This window comes from Dermacentor andersoni, chromosome 10 (genome assembly GCF_023375885.2).
Source record: "Dermacentor andersoni chromosome 10, qqDerAnde1_hic_scaffold, whole genome shotgun sequence".
NCBI classification, from domain to species: domain Eukaryota; kingdom Metazoa; phylum Arthropoda; class Arachnida; order Ixodida; family Ixodidae; genus Dermacentor; species Dermacentor andersoni.
Genome location: NC_092823.1, coordinates 7,466,305 through 7,489,098, shown reverse-complemented (window position 1 = coordinate 7,489,098; position 22,794 = coordinate 7,466,305). Strand labels below are relative to the sequence as shown.

Here is a 22,794-nt window from a genome sequence, read left to right as displayed (position 1 = left end):
GCCTGTTTTTGTGGGCACAGGTTCGCCCAATAAAAGCTAGTTTTGTATTCCACCGTATTGCTGTTTTCTTCACCGTCACTACCACGTGACAATATCCTGGCTTACTTCTGGGGCACAGCAAATGAATGTGATGATGTGTATTGCTAGCTTCATTACCGTCGACAGCTGCGTTCTTCCTCTTCGACCTCCCCTGCTGCTCGTGGACACAAGCATCAGTGAGCTATGTAGGCGTCAAAAAGGTACATTGATGAGTGGCATGCCCAGTGTTACATATACGGCGAACAAAGCTGATGCGATGGTTGGTTTCTAGACCAATTCTCAGTTTAATCTATTAGACCTTGAACTCATCGGCTCAATTTCGCAGGAAAACGCTTAGCCGCAGACAGCTGATCGGTTAGCCGCAAACTGTTCCCAGGAAATGCACATCGCAACACGTAAATCGCTCGGCTATGACAGGATGTACGTAGCGAAAGCTAAGGAATAGCCTTGGTTAGCCTTGGTTAATCTTGATTGGTTCGGAGTCGTTCGGCGCGCTGTTCATCTGTTTCCTGGGCGATTCGTTTCCTCTTCATCTCGTTCCGATGTCGATTCTAGGCCTCCTCCTGCTTATCAGAATTGTCGCCGTCCATACTGCCGCCTCAACTGTGGTTGCGGCGCACGCGAGCTCCGACATGTTATCAGGCAATGACGCAGCTGGCGAAGCGAGCGGAGGCGAGCGCAACGACGAGGAGCACAGTATGACGTCATACACAGTGGCGGAACACCTGTGGCTCGGTGCTACGAGGACTAGGGAGCGAGAGAGAGAGAGAGAGAGAAATATCCCCGGTGAGGCGCGCGTTGTGACGTCATGTGCCTCCACGGAGCACCGCCACGGCGAAATCGCAAGTTCGCGGCCAGTAAAGCTTTCGCTTTAAAAACTGACCCCGCTTACCGCTTGCGTGCTGCAGTACCTCTGTTCTCAAACACGCGGCGGACTTACTCTGTCCGTGTAATGGAGCATTTCTGCCCTAAACGTTAGTTTTGGCCATTCTTTGAGGTGGCTCCTACTTTCATGCCCTTGCTTGTGTTGGCCTTATGCGACAAAGTGATAGCGCGCACTGGGATTAGATATAATGGCTTTGGCACGCTGCTTCCCGCTGTCAAAAAAAAATATAATTCACCGAGCCTAGGCTCGCTGCTACCAACCATTTTGCGATCGTACTAAGATAAACACCCTGTCTAGGCAACCAATTGCTTAGTTCGGCATGGGGTGCGTCGAGTTCCTTTACAGCTTGCTTGAAAGGCACCCTTGCACGCAAGCCGGGTCCTGCTTGGCGCAACGGCCGACGCTCCAGCAAGTCTTCACCCGGTTTGCTCCGTGGAGGCGCGCACGCGATGTGGCGTTACAGGCGATGGAAATTAGGCGCCGTTTCGCTGCTACGTAAGCCTGCTTTTTATAGCGAAGCAATACTACTTTAGGTCGCACTTCAGCCCGTTCCGTGGCGAGGCGGTGGTAGGCACCATTGACCTTTAGCGTGAACTCGCTGCGTGACGTCACACCACGTGACCTAGAGTGACGTCACACCAGCTGTGTAAAAACGGGGCCCCATCTCACGCCGTCGCAAGGCGTGGCGGTAGCCACCAACGGCGGCCTAACTCCCGCTCCTCTCACCAGGGGCGCGGCGCGGCGCCCGAGTCATCCTCGCGTGTCGCGACGTCAGCAGCGGCCTCCTCGCAGCCGCCGACGTTCGGCGGGTGTCGAGCATCGAGAACGTCGTCATGCGCTACTTGGACCTCTCGTCCTTCAGCTCGATACGGGCGTTCGCCAACGGCGTGCTCAAGTCCGAAATGCACCTGGACGTGCTGGTGCTTAGATGATTCACTGTAAGCCGTAACACTAGCATAACCCAAGACTACCACCAGCCATACTACCAGCTGATCCGAGAATAACACACTATTGCTTCGCAATCACCAGACTTAACCAAGCTAAGCCACGGCCGTTTTTTCTCTCAATTGATAATACGATGCATTTGTATAAACAGCAAGAAAGAGATTGATATAACCGGAGTTATTTGCAAGTGCAGTTAATTATACAATATATAGTCATACATGTTTTAAATACGATAACCAAAATCAAGACCAGATAGAGAAAACGCTAGGTGTCGATAAATGTAGTTATAGGGACCGAAATTAGGTCCATTGCAACAATGAGTGAGTGGGGGAGCGAAAGACCTGAGACAACCGTTCGCAACAATAGTAGGAGCAGAAGCTCTCTTTGAGTATTCTTCCCCTTTTAATCTCGCAGCTCGCAGCAGGAGGCACGAGACCCATGCGCCGGAGGGCTCAGTGTATAAAAAGCAGCCAAGGACCCCTCCCGCGCCCCTCCCTTTAGGAGAAGAGCAGCGGTGCCCAAGAGACAGCCTTTTATACTGGGCGATCGCTTCAGCGGTTGTAAAAGCCGCTGAGAGCGGATCATGATGGCGAGGTCGTTAGGTAGGCTGATTTAGCCCTGTCTACCGCCACGACATCTTCACGTCCGTTGAGGTTGATGGAAACAGTTTTTTCTGTCCACTTGAGTACCTTGAAAGGGTCGTCACAGGAAGGCGTGAGATGGTCGGATGCCTCGCTACAGGTATGTCTTTGCTGGCAAAAGCATTACTAGAGGATGCAACTCTCCTACGGCAAGCATGCAAGCGTGCAAAGATGAAGCGGATCTGCTGAACATAGCTATCTAGATAGGGCGTGGCAACAGTAGGTGGTGCGAAAAATTCACCGGGCATCCGCTACGCCGTGCCATAGAGCAGCTTCGCAACTGTGCAACCGAAGACTTCCTTGAAAGAGGAGCGCACGCCTAGCAGGACGAGTGGAACGTCTTCAACCAAATATAAGCGAGCCTGGCAGGCCCTCAAGGCGGCTTTAAGTTGACGGTGAAGGCGTTCAACCATTCCATTTACTGATGGGTGATACTTGGTAGTATAGATTTTGCGGACACCAAGTAGGCCCGTGAGTTTGCGGAAGAGATCACATTCGGTCGTAACAACGCCGGGGCATCCAAAGCGCGAGATCCAGTCACTGACAAACGTGGGAGCCACTGTCAGTGCCGTTATGCCAGTGAGATGAAATTCCTCAGGCCGGTGGATATAACGGTCTACAACCTGATTATGTAGCGTGCACCTCGCGATGGTGGGAGTGGGCCAACGATGTCGATGTGAATGTAATCGAACCGGATGTCAGGTGGACGAAAGGTGTGAATTGGCGACTTTGTTCTGTCGTCTTGGAGCGTTGACAGTGCTAGCCCAGCGCGAGCCCAACGGGCCCAGCAATTCGCAAGCCCAGCGGCACACGACAGAGTTCACACTCGGCCACAAGAAAGTGGGAAGTTATTCGACGCTGCGTGGCACGAACTCCGGGATGACATGCGCCGTGTAGCTTGTCAAATACATGATGGCGGAGTCGGAACGAATGAACGTGTTCGACGCCTTGACACGTCGAAAGTGATAGTGCCTGAAGAAGGGGGAAGGGGCAAGTCGGGCAGCGCTAATGACGTAGCATAGGACCGGACGTCCCGAAGCTCGACGTGTAAACGCTGCGCAATGGCAATTTCTTCGATGTCCAGTGTGACCGTTTTTCTTTTTCTTTTTTTTTTTTTTTATTTCAGCATCAGACGAAAACAGAGCCTGATGCGGGGACAGAAGCTAAAGGCTGATGGAGCCTGACGAGGCCTCTGACCCTAAACAGTCTACAGCGGTTACAGATTTAACACAAATCTTAGAAACAAAGGAAATAAAGTAAAAAAAAAAAGTTAGGACGCATGATGCCCAGTTGCAGCATGGGGTCTAACTCTCTCCTGCGTCGATACGACAGTAGGCATCTGCGGCTACGTTAAGTGCACCTTCAATGTATCGTATGTCCACGGTGAACTCGGAGGTGAAATTTAGGTGCCGTATCTCTCAGGCGGTTTAAGTGTTGTGATTACCGCGAAAAGCGAAAGTCAAAGACTTGTGATCCGCGAGGACGCAAGCTTCTTCCCTCTACCGGGTGTCGGAAATGCCGAACGCCCAAATATACGGCAAGCAGCTCGCGACCGAACTTGCTATAGCACTTTAGTAAAGCAATGAAGGCGGCTAGTTGGTGGACGTCCATGAATATATTGCGCTTAGTGTTACACGGAGGAACATAGGGAAAAAGGCGCGGACGTACGTAGTGCAATAACGCAATGCGCTCAATTGTGCTACGTACGTTCGCGTCTTGTCCCTTATGTTCGTCAGTGTAAGACTAAGCGCAATATAATCATGAACTGCCGTAGCACGTTTATACAGGCTTCAGCTTCTGGGAGAGAAACCCGAGAGGGCACCAGGAGTTGCGCTGGAACTCACAGAGGAACTCGAAGGAACTCAAGGCAACTTTCGCAGTGACGTTGGGCGAGGGAACTCACGCAAGGTTTGACTTTTCTTTTCCAACGGTTAGATCCCTTCGCGACTCAAGCGGTGCCCGAGGGACTCAATGTCGTGGACACCAACAGAAACTTTGCGCGGTGGATGAGAAGACCGTCTTCTTGGACCCAAGAAAATAGCAGGCACAAATGTTTGCTAGGCTGTTCGGGGAGAAAACTAGCCATCGGGAGCTCGTCGAGGTAAAAAAAATCTAATTATGAGGTTTTACGTGCCAAAACCACTTTCTGATTATGAGGCACGCCGTAGTGGAGGACTCCGGAAATTTTGACCCCCGGGTTCTTTAACGTGCACCTAAATCTAAGTACACGGGTGTTTTCGCATTTCGCTACCACCGACATGCGGCCGCCGTGGCCGGGACCTTGCGCTCAGCAGCCCAACACCATAGCCACTGAGCAGCCACGGCGGGTATCTCGTCGTGGTATGCAAAGACGAAGGGGAATCCTTGGAACTTCTCAGCAGCGTTTCTCAGCCTGAACGGCACGCAGATTACTCGAAAAGCCCAAACGATGTCGCAATTGTAGTCTTTGGTATGTCCGCTGGCTCGACAGGGATTTGATGGTAGGGCATCACTAAATATATCTTGCTGAATATCACCGTTCCAGCTACGTTGGCTGTGAAGCCATGAATGCGAGGGAGTCCGACAGCGATCAGGGACGGCGCGCGTGTTGAACGCGCGGTAGTCGCCGCACGGGCACCAATACCCTGGTCCACGCTTTGGTACCATGTGGACAGTTGAAGACGAACTGCTTGACGTAGGACGCATGATGCCCAGTTGCAGCATGGGGTCTAACTCTCTCCTTGCGATGGCAAGGCGGTGGGGGCTTGCCAGCAGAAAACCGGGGGGCCTGTGCCGACAACATGATGCGTGACGTGATCACCTACCGGCAGCTCAAGATTGGAAGGTTTCGTGGTGGCTGGGATGTCTGACAGAATTGAGGCGAATGTAGATGATGGTATCCGTGGCACCGCTGTAGGGTTTGAAGTAATAGGCACAAGGATGCCTTGTATACACATTCTAGTTGTCGTGTCCACGAGGCGACGAGCTCGGATGTCAACGCTAACGGCGAAGTAGGTCAGAAACTCCGCACCAAATATGTCCATGCGTACATCTGCAACTATGAACACCCATCGGAAGGTGTGTCGGGGACCGAAGTCGGTGGGAAAAGCGGACTGGCCATATGTGTCGATAGAAGAGATGTTGGCTGCTTGAAGGGGGGCGGGGTTTTTTTTTTTTTTTTTTGCACGCTGCTGGTCTAGTCATGCGGCAGGAACAATGCTGACCCCTGTGTCCACGAGAAATCTTTGTCCGGCAATCCTGTCAGTGACGTAGAACAGGCGGCTTCTCGTACGGCAAGAGTCACCGGCCGCCATGAGTTACTCTGCGGCATGTTTCCCTACAAGCTACAAGGGGAACGGCACCGACGTGCGCTTGCACCGAATTTGTTGTGATATAAGCAATACGCGCCGCCATCAGGGATAGAGTGGGAGCTGGACGGAGAAGGGAAGTTGGAACGGGAATCACGGTCGTGCTGACGACGGTGGGACGATGACCGTAATGCAGTAACGGTCTCAGCAAGTTCGGCAATCAAGGCGAGAATGCCGATCTTTGAGGTGTGACAGCAGGACAGTTGTTGCCACAGTACCTCTTGCAGAATAATCAGCGACGCGGTCGGCCAGCTATGGAAGATTGTCGAGGGACGTGAGTTCTGTTGAGGTAGCCAAGGTGATCACGAGATTCTGCGGCAGGCGCTGAAGGAACAGTTCACGCAGCTGCGGGCTCTTTGCGTCCAGCCTACAATCACTGAGGAGCCGTGCATACAACGTAGAATATTTGACTGTCGAAGGCCGCCGAGCTCCTCTTCGTTGAGAAGCTGCTGGAGGCTCCTGAGTACAGGCACGGACTTGCGTTGCGGCACCGTCTTTTTGAAGTGGTCACGTATATGATTATATGCTGATGACTGTGTCATTTACCGCTAAATAACCAACCCCAATGATAATGTCTTCCTTCAAACCGTTCTTAACGACGTCCGGCATTGGTGTTCTAAATGGCTCATGACGCTCAATATCCGTAAGGGCAAGTTTATGAGAACATCACGCTCCGATGGCCTCTGGGATATTTTTAACCACATGTGCTTAACAATGTACCCCTAGATTCAGTTAATTCCTATAAATAGCTTGGTATCCATACTACGAATAGCCTCTCATGGAAACTGCACATTGACTATGTAAATAAAAATACTAATTGTAGCCTCAGTTTCATTCGCCCTTATTCCTCCTCTGCTCCGATCTCTTTAAAACTAACTCACTACAAAACTCTGCTCAGGTCTAAACTCAAATACGTCTCATGTATTGGGGATCCCTATTCTACTCTGTATTCTTCCCTTGAATCAATTCAAAATCGATCTGCCCATATTATTGTGCACAATTACGACCGCAACGCAAGCGTGTCAGCAATCAATCATTCTCTCGAACTACATGACTTAGCAATTAGACGGAAAGGTGCTCGAGTGTGCCTCTTTCGTAAACTCTTTTATCTTCTTCCAGAGCTAAAACGTGAACTTGTCGCTGCCCCTTCATACATTTCCTTTCGCATTGATCACAATCTAAAAGTCTATGTGCCTAGCTGCTGCACACACAAGCGCGCAAGTTCCTTAATACCGAAGACGGCCTCTGAGTGGAACCACCTCCCCGCCTCCATCGCCAGCAATCACGACGAGTCTTCATTCAAGAGCGCCATTTCTACTTTGTTATTCAAGTGCTAATCACTCCTCTCTGTAGACTTGTAGGTGGGCTGGACCAACAGGTCTCCCGTCGCTCGAACCAACAGCACCGAATTCCCACCGCTCACCCCCTCCCAACCCCTTAACTCACAAGCGAATCCGAAAAAAAGACAGTAGCGAAGTGATAGAACTTAAGAGGATCATAGAGCGCCAAAACGCTCAGATCCAGGAGCAGAACGCCCAAATACGGGCGCTTATGAATAAGATCGAAACGCTGGCGAATGACGGCAGCTCGGCAAATGCAAGCCCCCAAAACAACAGTACGGCGGCAAACAACGCCGCAGGCTTGCGCATATTGCCGCGGAAGGACCCCCCCCCCCCCCCTCGCCCCGCCTAGAGCGGGCGGCGGGAGAGGCTGCGGTTACGCAACGTGCATCAAGTAATCAAGAGGCGATGGACGCCGAAATGTGCCCCGCGAGCGGAGAGGAAGCGGCGACCGCAGAGACCTCGACCACGGCAACGACACAGATCCCGCGAGAAGGAGAGCTGACGGCCATTTTGGCCGCAATTTCTCAAATTAATGAAAGGCTAGGCAAAATGGACGCCCGGCTCGAGGCTGTCGAGAGTCAGCCTCACACGCGATCGGTAAAGCACAAGCGCCTAGCGCCAAAAGTAGCCTCAACTTCGCTGAGGAACCGCTTCGCGTCCCTGAAAAGGAGCTGTCCGAAAAAATCAAAGGTGCGATCGCGAAAAGGCGCAATCGACTCGAGACGCCCGGAAAGGATGATGCAGAAGCCAAGTAAGAAGCACAAGAAGAAAACCGGGGGGGATACCACCATAATTTACTAATGGAACTGCCGCGGGATTCGCAACAAAGAAGCGGAACTATTATTACACATTGACGGGCAAGAAAGCACGCCCGATGTAATTGCTCTAAAAGAAACAAACGGGAAACCAAGACTCCCGGGCTACGTCACTTACACGGACCCCACGGAGAACGGGACGGTGGTGCTCGTCCGCAGCAACGTGGCGGCAACTCAACATGTCACGGCGCAGGGTGGGTGCGAGCACGCGCTGGTCGAAATTCATGCGAGAGAAATTGGCAGCTCGGGCAATTTATTTGTAATGAGCGCGTACTGCCGGCCGTCACAACGGCAGTACGAATTTGACCGCATCGTGAGCCAGGCGAAAGGGTTGGCGGGGACCAGGCCGCTCCTGATCCTCGGCGACTTTAACGCCCCTCACACAGCGTGGGGCTATAAGTTTCAGTCCAAGAGAGGAAAAGCATTGGCCAAAGCAATGGAGGATCACGAGATGGCCCTCCTGAACGAGCCGGACGTAACCACCAGAAGAGGCAACAGTGCCGCGAGGGACACCACGCCAGACCTGTCGTGGATATCAGGCACGCTAGACGTCTCCTGGAGAAGCGAAGAAGTGGACCTGGGGTCTGACCACAGCGTGATCGGCATCACGATCCGAGGCTCCCGATATCGGGCTGTGCTGGCGACGGCGCGGATCACGGATTGGGACACGATGAGAAAGTTTACCCAAAAACAAGAAGAGGCATCCGAGGAAGACACGGGACAAGCTGAAACACAAAGGACCTACACCGAATGGGCGAGGGACCAGAAGAAGGCCCCCGATAAATTTACCCAAGAAATCGCAACGACGTCGCAGACACCGTACGTGGACGCCAGACTGACCCACATGTGGGCGGCCCGACACTCGTTGACGCGGCGGTGGAAACGTCAGAGACATAGCAGAAAGCTGGCCAAGCGCGTAGCAGTCTTGAACAAACAGATCTCCGAGTACGCGGCCAAACTATGTAAGGAAAATTGGCTGAAGACCTGCGACGGCCTATAGGGCAAGCTCAAGACGTGGAAGACGTGGTGTCTCTTGAGACATCTGATCGACCCGCTGAGTAGCAAAACTGCGACCAATCGCAACCTCACCAAAGTATTGAACACGTACAAGGGAGACGGCCGCAGGCTCCTGGAAGACCTGAAAGCGAAGTACCTAAAGACAGAGAAGGGCCAGTACCCGGTGCCAGAGAGGTACGAAGGACCCGACAACGAAGAACTGGACCGGCCGTTTACCATGACGGAACTGTGGACAGCGATAGATGACAGTAACAAGAGAAGTGCACCCGGCAGAGACGCCATAACTTACAAATTACTCGGTAACATGAGCGGTACAGCGGCCCGCGGCCTCCTAGAGCACATTAACGAAGCCTGGGAGAGCTCGCAGTTGCCGAAGGAATGGAAGGACGCCGAGGTTCGCTTCATTACAAAGCCCGGCAAGGCCCTCACGATAGACAACATGCGGCCCATCTCCCTCACATCCTGCGTGGGGAAGGTGATGGAGCGCATGGTCCTTCGCCGGCTGCAGAAGCACCTCGAAGAAACGGATCAGATGCCAGAGACGATGTACGGCTTCAGGCAACATCTCAGCACCCAAGACGTGATGATCCAACTCCACGAACTGGTCGTCAAGCCGGCAACGAGGCACGCGCCGCACAGGATACTCGCCCTCGACCTGAAGGGAGCGTTTGACAACGTGTCCCACGCGAGCGTGTTGCAGAATCTAAACAAAACCTGGTGTGGCCGAAAGACATTCGGCTACATAAAAGCTTTTCTGTCAAACCGAACGGCGACCATCAGGATAGGGAAGGAGAAGTCGGACCCTGTCGAGCTCGGCGATAGGGGCACCCCTCAGGGAATCGGTCTTGTCGCCCCTGCTCTTCAATCTGGCCCTTCTGCCCCTGCCTGATCTTCTCAACCAAATCGAAGTCGTGGACCACGCGTTCTACGCCGACGATATTACGGTGTGGACGGCCCGAGCAGGATCCGATGCCTGGATGGAGGTAGTCTTGCAGAGGGCGGCAACGACCGTGCACGAGTAAGCAAAGTCGTGCGGACTGAGCTGCGCTCCCCAGAAATCAGAGCTGCTCATGATCCAACCGGGAAAATCCAAGAAGGAGCTGCCGCCGAACGTAATTATCACGATCGCCGGAACGACCATCAAGCCAACACAGCAGATTAGGATTCTCGGCCTACTACTTTAGAGCGACGGAAAGGCACAGGCCGCCATCACAAAGATCAAGACTACAACCGAACAGATACTTGGTATGATTCGGAGGGTATCCAACAGAAACCGAGGCCTTAAAGAGGACGATGCCATGCGCCTGGTACGCGCGTTCGTTGTGTCGCGGGTTACCTACTCCGCCCCGTATCTCCAGCTGACGAAGGCGAATAGGGACACCCTAAACACGATGCTTCGTAAGGCAACGAAACAAGCACTGGGCATGCCCATATACTCGTCCACGCAAAAACTGCTAGACATGGGCGCCCACAACACAGTGGAGGAGCTCATCGAAGCCCACCTCTCTAATCAGAGAAGCCGGCTCAGTCACACGGAACACGGACGAGCCGTCCTACGCAAGATAGGATGGCAGATCGAGCCAGTAACCATCAAGACGGCCCGTCCGGAAGACTGGAAAACGATCATTCAGACAAAACCCCTTCCCCGGAACATGACGCCGGGCAAGGACGACGAGAGGCGCACCGCGCGAGCCAAAGCCCTAGCCCGGAAGCTGGAAGAGAACCCCAGGGTCATCTACGCGGACGCCTCGCTCCGAAAACACAGTGACCGTGCAGCGGTGGTGGTTACATCAAAAGACAGGCTGATCGTCAGCGCGCCCCTGGAGACAACAGACCCCGCAGTTGCCGAAGAAGCGGCCGTGGCCCTCGCACTCGCACAGCCGAGAGTGGACGCCGTAGTAACCGACTCTAAGACAGCCTACAGAAGCTTCCGCAGGGGGGTAATCTCCGCGATTCGAGCCATTCTAGCCAAGCACAAGCCTCCGGGAAGAGCCATAGAGCTCGTGTGGGTCCCGGCTCACTCGCAGGTAGCAGGCAACGCCATCGTCGACTACCATGCCCGAGAAATGTCGATCCGGGCCGAGCACGAGCCGGAAGAGCTACCGCACCCGGTTACCAGCTTTCGGGACATTACCCGGATGTACCGAGAGGAAAGGTGCAGACTGCCAGAACCGCACCCCAAACTCACCAGGCAACAACAGACGATCCTGCGTCGAGCGCAGGCGGGATCGCTTGCGCATCCCGTATTGATGAACCGCATGTACCCAGCGGAATACGATATGCTCTTTCCTTTTTGCAGAAGAGAAAAGGGCACCCTGCCGCACGTCTTGGCAGAGTGCAGAGAACTCAATACCTCCCCTCCTCCCCTTCCTACCAAACCCCCCCGCCGCAAGTTGGATCTTTGGACCTGCCGCCGCAAGTTTTCCCGCCTATGTCTCTTCCACAAGATATACTACAGTCCCGCCCTACACAACGACCTTATTCTTCCTCCATCATACATTTCCCCTCGTTTCGATCATGCACAAAAGGTGGGAATAATGTCGTGCTTAACGCAAACCTGTTATCAATCATTTGTACCCCGCACCTCACAGGAGTGGAACCACCTTCCTGAAGCAGTCACGTCCACTGTTCAATATTCCCAGTTTCATAATGGTTTAAACACAAGTGTATTGCAATGTAACTAACCAACTATGTAATTATATTTGTTATCGGTCAATTGCTTGAATTTTTGTTGCTTCACGTTTCAGCTAACATTGTATTAGCAAAAGAAAAACCTGTACAGTGTCTTTTTCCGTATGTTCCACTCCCCTCTGTAATGCCTCTGGCCCTGAGGGTAATACTAATAAATAAATAAATAATATCTCCAACCCCTTGAGCGATGGGAGACCTTGTTATCCAGCCCCGCCTTACCGATTCAGCTCGCACTGACGGACAGGGGCCAGGAGCTGCTGGAAACATATGGGTCCCGTAACTAGGGAACCACCCCATCTGGTGCCTGCGTGCACCACCGATTTATTTCGGGCCCAGTAGCAGTTGCTTTATCATCATCTCTGCAACGCCCTAGTGGCCGTGAGAGTACTTAAATGAATAAATAAATAGGAAGTGGTGTCGTGCGGTGCTTCTATAACGCCTTGGATCTCCTGGACCACCTCTGTAGGGAGCTCCGAGACAGCGCAGAAGAACCTCGCGCGCTGCGAGGTACTGCGTCGAAGGTCGAAGATGGCCGCCACCTGAATAAACCAGGCTGTAGGTTTTTGGTAGCTAAAAGGATGGTCGGTGAATCTGCACCATGGCGAGGCCCTCTGCGCTGGTCGTTGGACTCTCGTTCTTGGCCTCATCCATGACGTCTTGGCCTCCGTACAATCACATCCGGACCATCAAGTTACCGAGGTTAGGTCCACTAACACAATGAGTGAGCCGGCGAGCGAAAGGCCTGAGAACCGTTTGGACCGATAGTAGAAGTAGAAGCAGCTCTTTTTCATTCTTCTTGCCTCTTTTAATATCGCAGCACCAGGCACGAGGCACGCGCGCAGAAGCCCGCCATGTCTAAAAGGCGGCAGGGGAAGCTGACGATATCTTCTAGAATGGTAAAAGCTGAATTAATCAAGCTGTCTAGGTGACTCTGTCGGCGCCGCGTCTCAAAGACGATGCCCATAAACATCATAACCGGCGGGCGAGCTGACGCTTGCTAGGCCCAAGTTTGTCACCGTAGTCCCCTACGCCTCTCTTGTGGATTTGCGTCCTCTCGTCCCGCATGATTTCAAAGCGAATGGTCCGAGGAGCATCTGGAGAAGAAAGCGGGCATGAGAAGCCGTTGTCACGCTACCGCCGTCGTCATGCTGTCGTGGTCCCATTATCGTCATGCATTCCTAGCGTGTATTTTACCGAATGATGCTTACATAAAAAAAGATCAGAACCTAATCACTATCACCAATTCAAGCACATAACAACGCTTTGTATGTCGGATTTTCATTTCAGTTTTCAGAAAAGAATATGATAACTGGTTCGGAAGGTTAATTGTGAATTTCCGAAGCTCTGGATATTAGAGTTGCATTTTATTCCGACAAACGCGGTATTGCCGTCTTACGTCGACATATTTTGATATGTATGTGCTTACAAATTTAGAATTCCCCATCAAAATGCGGTATGTTCTACCGTTAAGATTACGTAAACGAGCAATATGGTGTTGCTGTGCAGTCTTCAAAAAATGTTGCCTCTTGTGTAGCTAAATTTCTGCTTGGAACTTTTTGTGTTAATCGCCATTAAAGGTATTGTGGCATATTTGTTGGTTTTGGACATATAAAACATACGTGCCACGTCCGACACAACGGCTCATGGCAGAAGAATGCCTGACGAAGGGTGCAGGAACAGAGAACAACATTGAAGAACTTGACAGTATAAAAAAAAAGTTTCAAGGAATTTATATCTTTCTTGGCCCAGTGTACTTTACTGCGGCCTTGATAGTTTAATTGCTACTTTGTCATCACATGTTCACATACATAGCGCATACGCGCTGCGACTGTACGATGTACACTTGCACTTGCTTTCTGGGCCCTCGATGTCCTGAAGCTACTTTCTGGCAAGTCCTTGTCTTCGGACCATTCCTTAGCTTACTGGGACAAACAACAAGACTCACGATTTATTAGAACAACAACGTATAGACAAGTGCCCGCATTAGTTCTAGTGCTGACTTTGCACTGGAGGCTAGCTCGTACTATACCAACATGATACATTGGTATCTATTATTCGACTATTTGCACAATGGCTACAAGCTTAACTTAAATGTCATATTATATCTGACTAGACGTAAAAAGAATGAGCGAAAGAAAATAATAAATGAAAGGCAGAGAGAATAACCAGGACTCAGCGTGGTTGGCTACTCTACATTGGGGTAGGGAAAGGGGAGGGAAAGTATAAAATAAGAGAAACTCCACTGTGAATATCGCCGACACGGTAACATTTTTTTTTCTATTACACTGATGGTCACTCAGTCCGGGTCACAGACGGTCGCTCAATCCGACAACTTTCAATATCGCAGCAGCGTTCTCGTGGCCTTTCGTAGCTGCGATATGCGAGATGGTCCCAAGATCTTGTTCAAGGTAAACAGTTTCCTATCTAACCAATTTCGAGCGCTGCAGAACACATGTATTTCATTTTCCAAAGATGGGAAGAAAGACAGTAGCTGTTCTATAGTCTCTTCGACACCGAAGCCATTCCAATCAAACGCGTATGTGCATTGTTGATTGCGACGGCTAAACGTAAGCATTACAGCGCTGTTTCCTCATTCCGCGGAAGCCCAGGTAACAGCCGCATTTGTACAGGTCGGTTGAGGGAATGCAATCGATGGTGAGTAAATTAAGGTGTGTGCCACTTCTGCAATGTTATACGGTGCGCTAGCTTGCTTAAGTGTTGGGCTTCCGCGAAATTAGGAAAGAATGACGTGCCGCTAACGCTTGGGCGTCGCATTCACCAATGCATATATATGTTTGCTTGGAATGGCTGATAGCGCCGAATGCAATGCCTGCGGTGTCGAGGAGTCTATAAAACATCTATCCTGCTACTGCCCATCTTTTGAAAATGAAAGACATGATTTCTGCACAGTTCTAAATCAGTTAGAGAGAAAACCGTTCCTCGTCAACAAGATCTTTGGACCATGGCCTCGCATAGTGCAGCTACAAAAGGCTGCAAGAGCTCTGCTGCGATGTTTGAAAGCTACCGGACTGAGCGACCGTCTGTGATCCGGACTAAGTAACCTCCAGTGGATATAAAGCAGAAAACTGCTGCCGCGTTGGCGATATCCGCAGTGGAATTTCTTTTCTTAATGTTTCCCTCCCCTTTTCCCTTCCCCCAGTGTAGTGTAGCCAACCGGGCTCAGTTAACCCCTCTGCCTTTTATTTATCATTTTCCCTCTGTTCCTCTTGTTTAAGTGCTGTACTGCGTCAGTCCTCGGTATAAGCCCAGAAATAAAGTTTGCACCTTCCCATGCTTTTCCAGCAGCTTAGTCGGTTGCCGGAGATACCGCAATGACCCGGCAGCCACTGGAAAATGACGTCGGTTCCTCTCGCGATCACATGATGGTGGTTTCTCGTATCTCTGACACAAGCTGTTCATAGGAACACCGCGACGGAGAGCAGACAAAATACATTATAGGACAGCCTTCAAGTCGCACGATATCACCCACCGATCAGCCGGTTGGTTGTTAATATAATCAGCGACACCTCGGAGCATAACAAGCTCCGAAATATCCGAAAAGCCTCTTCCTTCGACTTTCCCACTGCTGCTGCTGCTGTGGGCTGCTGTCGCGCACACAGATTCGCGGGGTGGTTGAGAGCGTGTACATAGATGACAGGCGCGAGTAAGAGGAAAGGCGACGGAAGAAACTCGTCTTCACCCCACCGCGTCGAATGGGCACAATACCCTCTGGAGCTCCCTGGCCGTCGCCACCTTATCCGCTTGACAGCTGTAATTATCCGTAACTCCCCCCAGAAGCATTGCAGAAACTGCAGCGCTTCCCTTTCTACTAACGTGCGACCAGAAGGGACGCAGATAGAACTGTAGAGAGGAGAGAAGGAAACGGGACACAGGATAAGCTTGCTGCTACGTTGCTGGTATTTCTGAAAAATAAACACCATGCACATATGTCTAGCGGGCAACTTACGCAGGGCGCGCAGAAGCAGAGCCGCATTAATTAAAGCGCACCGCAGCGTCCATAAGACACTACGGAAGCGGTCGACCATCAAATCAACACTTCTGTGCCCGCCGCGTTAGCTTTACGGCTGTGGCACTGCAAGAGGTCGTGGATTTGACCCCAGTCGTGCAGCTGCATTTCAACGGCGGCGAAACAGAAGACGCACGTGCACATAGATTTTGAGACACGTTAAAGGTCATCACGGTGTCATATTTAATCTCGAGTCCGCCACTACGGTGCGCCTCATAATTCGAGTGTGGTTTTGGCACGTACAGCCCCATAATCCAAGTTTAATACTTCTGCCACAATGCGATGTACCATGTGAGGCAATGACAACACTCAACCCTCTCACAACAACGCCTCAAGCAAACACCTCTCCCTGTCTGTTCTGTGCACTACGCAGATGAGCAGCAGTGGTGCACGCGAGGTAACGTTTAACATCAACTCTCGTGTTACCCCAATTGTTGAAGAAATTAAGCTTTTGCCGTCAGCATCTCCGCTAATTATCGTCTATCAAAGCATCCGGCACGGAAAGCTTCGCTTACATCTATTCCCACAGTGCGTGGGATCTGCATATTTTTACTTTACGCCTCTTATTTACCCAAAGAGATGACGCCTGCTTGATGTAGAAAAACCTTTCTAATTTTCTTTCGACAAGCTTGCATAAACCAGAACCGTGGAGTTTAACACTCTAACATTGTGTTATCACTTTTTTTGTGCTGCAGGCTGAGAAGATAACGGCACAGTTCCTGCCGACGAATTCGCCAACGCATACAACGATCAAGTCCAGGCGCCAACTGCTTTCATGTGCCGAAAATAAGGCAGTCCATCGTCAAGCAGTGGGCGCTAACAGAGCCTGGCCAGCAAGTCGACTGCCGCCTCACACCACACAGACAAATATTCGCGTCGCATCAGACTTCATCAACACATCATGCTTCTTTCTGGGTGGGCCGGCAGAATCACAGCGCGGCCAATCAACCGCAGGCCAAGCCAAGACAAATGTGTGACGTAGACTATTAGCTCGTGCTTGCTGGCTTGGCTGTAGGTCGTGTGACTGTGACTCGCGGTGACGCCAGCACCATTGCGCTTTGGAAAACACAGATTGATATACGCTCAACTTGCATGCGCTGTGATGCGTGCTCGAAACGAGAAGCAGCAGTGCGCGGCACACGTTGGAGCGCACCAGTTTTGGTTTTCGCAACATTCCGATGAGTTGCTTTTTCTCGGTGCGGCGATACGAATGCGCACCTCAGGACTCACGCACGACTCGCCAGTGCAGCTCCCTCCTGCGACGCTGAACTTAAAGCACGTCTGCGAACAACGGGGCTTTCTTTTGTTTTGGTAGCTGTTTCTCGTGTTCTGATGAGAAGCTTAGGATGTCTTACATTGGGAAATTTCATTCTGTAATTCACGCTTGTACAAGAAGATAGTTCCACTACTGCGTCAACATTTACTCGTGTGAACAAACAAGTAAATGTTAAAATTGGTGTCGAAATGCGTGAAAATTACTGCGTGCAGGAGTAAGTGACAGCTGTGGTTCGATATTCAAACAAAGAGACGAGAGAAGTCGCTAGAGCCACGTAACAGCTGTCAACTGTCAGTACTACTGTACAGCGTTAAGAGAGAGATCTGAAAGCATGGCGATACTTTAGGCAGATGAACTGGAATATTAACGAGGAATTCCATAACGCTATGTGTGCTGTATCAGTCCGCGTTCGATGTGCGTCACTGGGCGGTGGAAAATATGTCCATAAACGTGGCAGAACTCGGGTGTAAATAGAGCCATCGAATTTCAATGAGTGTACCATTGACATTGTTCTTTTTCACTTTTGCTAATATTTAATTTAGTTTCCTAGTTTGTGAACTTATTTTTCCTTTTTTGTGTTGTTAGTGCGTATTCGGAGATCTGAGGTGAACTGGTTGAACGAGCGCTATTAAAAACTGGATCGACAATTCTGTGAATCCCAAGTGTGCACATCGTCCACGCTTTGTTTCCAGAAGCCGATGATGGTAGTCGTGGCCAAACCTTTGGATAACGAAAGTGATCGGAGCATGGCAGCAGTCATGACAGCGTTAAATAAGTTAGTCAATGCACAATCTGAATGACTGCTATGAGGATAGCAATAGGGGCTTGTTGATACGGCACATCTTATTTTGTTATAGCGCAAGCTAGACAAGGACAACAGAAGGCACATATGACACACACAGCGCTGTGTGTGTCAGATGTGCCTTCTGTTGTCCTTGTCTAGCTTGCGCTATAACAAAATAAGAACAGACTGCGTTAGAGGCCAAGGAGGGGCCAGAGACAAGAAAATGCGTTCTCTACAGAGAGATATTTTTTTTTCTTCATCAGGTTTAACAACCCGCAGATACTGGACCAGTTACAGATACTGGACCATCTCTGCTCCTTGTGCACAGAGATGTGAAACAGTTTGCTTTACATGTCTGCTTATTTTATGAAAGTGTTGCTCCTCTCTGACAGTTTTCTGGTCATGTAAATATAGACAGTAATAAATGATTTTATGCACCGAGGGCACCGTAGTTGGACTTGTAGACTTACGATTGCGTTGCCAAACGAGTTCAGCAATTAGAAATGTCCTATGCATGGTACTGTTGTGTGAAATAATGAAATGCCAGAAAATCCCTTAAGGGGAATGACCGTGATGCGAAGCATCATATAGGGGCTCCTTATTTGCGCGTTTGCGAGCTAAGCGTTTTTGCTTCGTTTCTTCTGTTAGATTAGGGCAGCGCTGCATATCCGCGGTGGTTCGGCGCATAACGTGGAAGCAAGACTCACCTTCGCGTTATCATTGCAGTCCGAGCATCTGCGCCGGAGGCTGGCATGGCTGGTCACTGCACCAGTGGGCCTCCGCGGCAGGCGCGCGCCAGTTGCGCGAAGGGCTTCGTACTTTGTTGGTGATGTTCGTGCCCAACAGAGGACCCGGGACCCCCAAATTATTGTATGATCACGTGACTCATTCTCAGTTACTGCATAAATAATACAAATTGGCTATTTTCAATCTCCCAAGCTACATCGTCATTTCACACTCGTCACGAAACGAAGAAATTGAATTTTCTTTGAAATGTAATTATCAAAGCCGCCCCGAACAATTTTCTATCGATATGGAGAAATCCATTCGAAGTGAACTGAGGCTATTTCAGGGGCACTTTGCCGCTAAAAGTACTTCAAATGCGTCGAGCAGAAGCGCAGTTATTGGCAGTCAAACATACCCTGCGCGATGCTCGCGCTTCTTCTCCAAGGACTTGCACTGCGAAGGCTACGGCGGAGCGGCGCATGCTCACACATCGCTCCGCCTACCGAACAGTCACCGTGGCGAGCTGTTCAAATCTGATTTTGGATGTTCACGTAGACGCGGCTACTTCCGATTCTGGTGCCTAGGACGCACACCAAACGTGCCGGTTGCACTCGACGAGCCTCATCCAGCGGACTCGTGGCGCCACCCCTCGGCGCCGCTGTATCGACGCTGCCAGACCTACCTGCAACAGCAGCGTTTGCTTCGGGAACGCTCGCGCTCATACGCTCTGGTCTGGCTGTGGTGCGGCTTTGTCCTGCACCAGCTCGACTGATGGATAATAGTCACACCCAACCTGCGCTATCGATGGCTGGATTCTTACGAAGCCAAGTCTGCCGTCTAACCAGGAGTGGCCAGGAGGGCGAGCGTGCGTGTGCTCTGACCTTAAGCTTCGCGTGGTTCGAGGGCGAGTGTTTAAAACTAGCCGGAATTAGCGTGACGACGCGGCTACGACACCGATGAGTAGAGTGGCCAAATTCTTGCACGGGCGTCCGCACCCGACCATGAGCACATGATAGTCGACTTCTTCAGGAACTGCGTAGTTATTATTTAAATTCGAAAGCGTATACTGATGGGCAACTATACTGATGGGCAACTTCAATGCCAGGGTAAGCAAGAAGCAGGCTGGAGACAAGTCAGTGGGGGAATATGGCATAGGCTCATTGAATAGCAGGGGAGAGTTATTAGTAGAGTTTGCGGAACAGTATAATATGCGGATAATGAATACCTTCTTCCGCAAGCGGGATAGCCGAAAGTTGACGTGGAGGAGCCCGAATGGCGAGACTAGAAATGAAATAGACTTCATACTCTGCGCAAACCCTGGCATCATACAAGATGTGGACGTGCTCAGCAAGGTGCGCTGCAGTGACCATAGGATGGTAAGAACTCGAATTAGCCTAGACCTGAGGAGGGAACGGCAGAAACTGGTACATAAGAAGCCGATAAATGAGTTAGCGGTAAGAGGGAAAATAGAGGAATTCCAGATCAAGCTACAGAACAGGTATTCTGCTTTAACTCAGGAACAAGACCTTAGTGTTGAAGCAATGAACGACAATCTTGTGGGCATCATTAAGGAGTGTGCAACAGAAGTCGGTGGTAACTCCGTTAGACAAGATACTAGTAAGCTATCGCAGGAGACGAAAGATCTGATCAGGAAACGCCAATGTATGAAAGCATCTAACCCTACAGCTAGAATAGAACTGGCAGAACTTTCGAAGTTAATCAACAAGCGCAACAAAGCTGACATAAGGAAGTATAATATGGACAGAATTGAACATGCTCTCAGGAACGGAGGAAGCCTAAAAGCAGTGAAGAATAAACTAGGAATTGGCAAGAATCAGATGTATGCGTTAAGAGACAAAGCCGGCAATATCATTACTAATATGGATGAGATAGTTCAAGTGGCTGAGGATTTCTATAGAGATTTATACAGTACCAGTGGCACCTACGACGATAATGGAAGAGAGAATAGTCTAGAGGAATTCGAAATCCCACAGGTAACGCCGGAAGAAGTAAAGAAAGCATTGGGAGCTATGCAAATGGGGAAGGCAGCTGGGGAGGATCAGGTAACAGCAGATTTGTTGAAGGATGGTGGGCAGATTGTTCTAAAGAAACTGGCCACCCTGTATACACAATGCCTCATGACTTCGAGCCTACCGGAATCTTGGAAAAACCCTAACATAATCCTAATCCATAAGAAAGGGGACGCCAAAGACTTGCAAAATTATAGACCGATCAGCTTGCTGTCCGTTGCCTACAAAGTATTTACTAAGGTAATTGCAAATAGAATCAGGAAAATGTTAGACTTCCGTCAACCAAAGGACCAGGCAGGATTCCGTAAAGGCTACTCAACAATAGACCGTGTTCACACTATCAATCAGGTGATAGAAAATGTGCGGAATATAACCAACCTTTATATATAGCTTTCATTGATTACGAGAAAGCGTTTGATTCAGTCCAAACGTCAGCAGTCATGGTGGCATTGCGGAATCAGGGTGTAGACGAGCCGTATGTAAAAATACTGAAAGATATCTATAGCGTCTCCGCAGCCACCGTAGTCCTCCATAAAGAAAGCAACAAAATCCCAATAAAGAAAGGTGTCAGGCAGGGAGATACGATACGAGAGGCAAAGCCGAAGGGTGGGTCTAAAAATTAATCTGCAGAAAACTAAAGTAATGTTTAACAGTCTCGGAAGAGAACAGCAGTTTACGATAGGTAGTGAGGCACTGGAAGTGGTAAGGGAATACATCTACTTAGGGCAGGTAGTGACTGCGGATCCTGACCATGAGACTGAAAGAATCAGAAGAATAGGAATAGGCTGGGGTGCGTTTGGCAGGCATTCTCAGACCATGAACAGCAGGTGGCCATCATCCCTCAAGAGAAAAGTTTATAACAGCTGTGTCTTACCAGTACTCACGTACGGGGCAGAAACCTGGAGGCTTACGAAAAGGGTTCTACTTAAATTGAGGACGACGCAACGAGCTATGGAAAGAAGAATGATAGGTGTAACGTTAAGGGATAAGAAAAGAGCAGATTGGGTGAGGGAACAAGCGCGAGTTAAGGATATCTTAGTTGAAATCAAGAAAAAGAAATGGCCATGGCCAGGACACGGTCATTAAGAGTTACGGAATGGATCCCGAGGGAAGGGAAGCGTAGCAGAGGGCGGCAGAAAGTTAGCTGGACGGATGAGATTAAGAAGTTTGCAGGGACAACATGGCCACAATTAGTACATGACCGGGGTAGTTGGAGATGTATGGGAGAGGCCTTTGCCCTGCAGTGGGTGTAACCAGGATGATGATGATGATGCACCGAGGCATCGGTGGCATTAACTGCCTATCGTTGGCAGGAATTGCTGCAGTTGTGCCCAGAATGTTCCCTCACTCTTGAGCGGTCCGATTGGAGCCCTTGCGAGTGTTTGGCTGAAGAAAAAGAAGGTGAAGCGTGCAGACGGGACACAAGAGAAGAGAAGTGGACAACACGAACGCCGTCTTTTGCATAATGAGGCCTTACCAGCTAGCTCAGCTTTCTGTCGTTCTTTGGTGGATGTAAGGGGCGGAAATGTGTAGGACGCTATCGTCCTGCTGATATTTGACGCGAGATTGCGCTACTGAGGATGAGATCGCACGTTGAAATTCTGACTGCGGCGGCCACACTTCGTTGGCGCAAAAATTCGACAACGTTCATGTATCCAAGTTTAGGCGCACGTTACAAAACCTAGGTGGTCAAAACTAATCCGAAGCTTTCCCCAGTGAAGTCTCTCGTAACCTACTGTACCGTTTTGGGTAGTTAAATTCTACAATAACTAATTATTGAAGGGGAAAAAATCGACGACCATAGATACCGCAATGGCCCGGTATCCACTGATAAACTGCGTTGTGTTTTTCTGTATTGCGTGGCAATGAAGCTTTTTGTCAGCGAATAATTCAGTCCATGACGAAATGGCGACACAATGCACTGGAGTGCGGCCTTGGAGTGCGAGAAGATTGACCCTGTCTGTCACGGCTCTTCAATTGCGAATTCTACAGCAGCACGGAGGGCGGCGAGCTCTGCAGCCATGGATGATGTAAAATGCGATCGTTTGAATTTTGTGACGACGGAATTCGCGGAAATAGGCAATTCTCCTGCTGAGATTGTACAAGAAACAGAACCGTCCGTGTAAATGTGAAGGCGTCCGCTGTGTCTGTCATGCAGGAGCAGTAGTGTGCCTTGTTGTAGGGATAAAAATGAAGATTGCGTTATATTTTGGATTCCAGAAATGGT

The 22,794-nt window shown here is 50.3% G+C and overlaps 1 protein-coding gene across 4 annotated transcripts in view; it reads left to right on the top strand.

The window, feature by feature from the left end:
* LOC126519732 (CD180 antigen-like) overlaps positions 1–18,253 on the top strand; it is a 331,658-nt gene extending 313,405 nt beyond the window's left edge. For all 4 annotated transcript variants that reach the window (XM_072285000.1, XM_072285001.1, XM_055065333.2 and 1 more), the window contains one exon: positions 16,447–18,253. In XM_072285000.1, coding sequence (XP_072141101.1) covers positions 16,447–16,459 — 13 coding nt within the window. In that variant the 3' untranslated portion in view covers positions 16,460–18,253. The remainder of the gene's footprint in view (positions 1–16,446) is intronic.
* Positions 18,254–22,794: the final 4,541 nt, after the last annotated feature.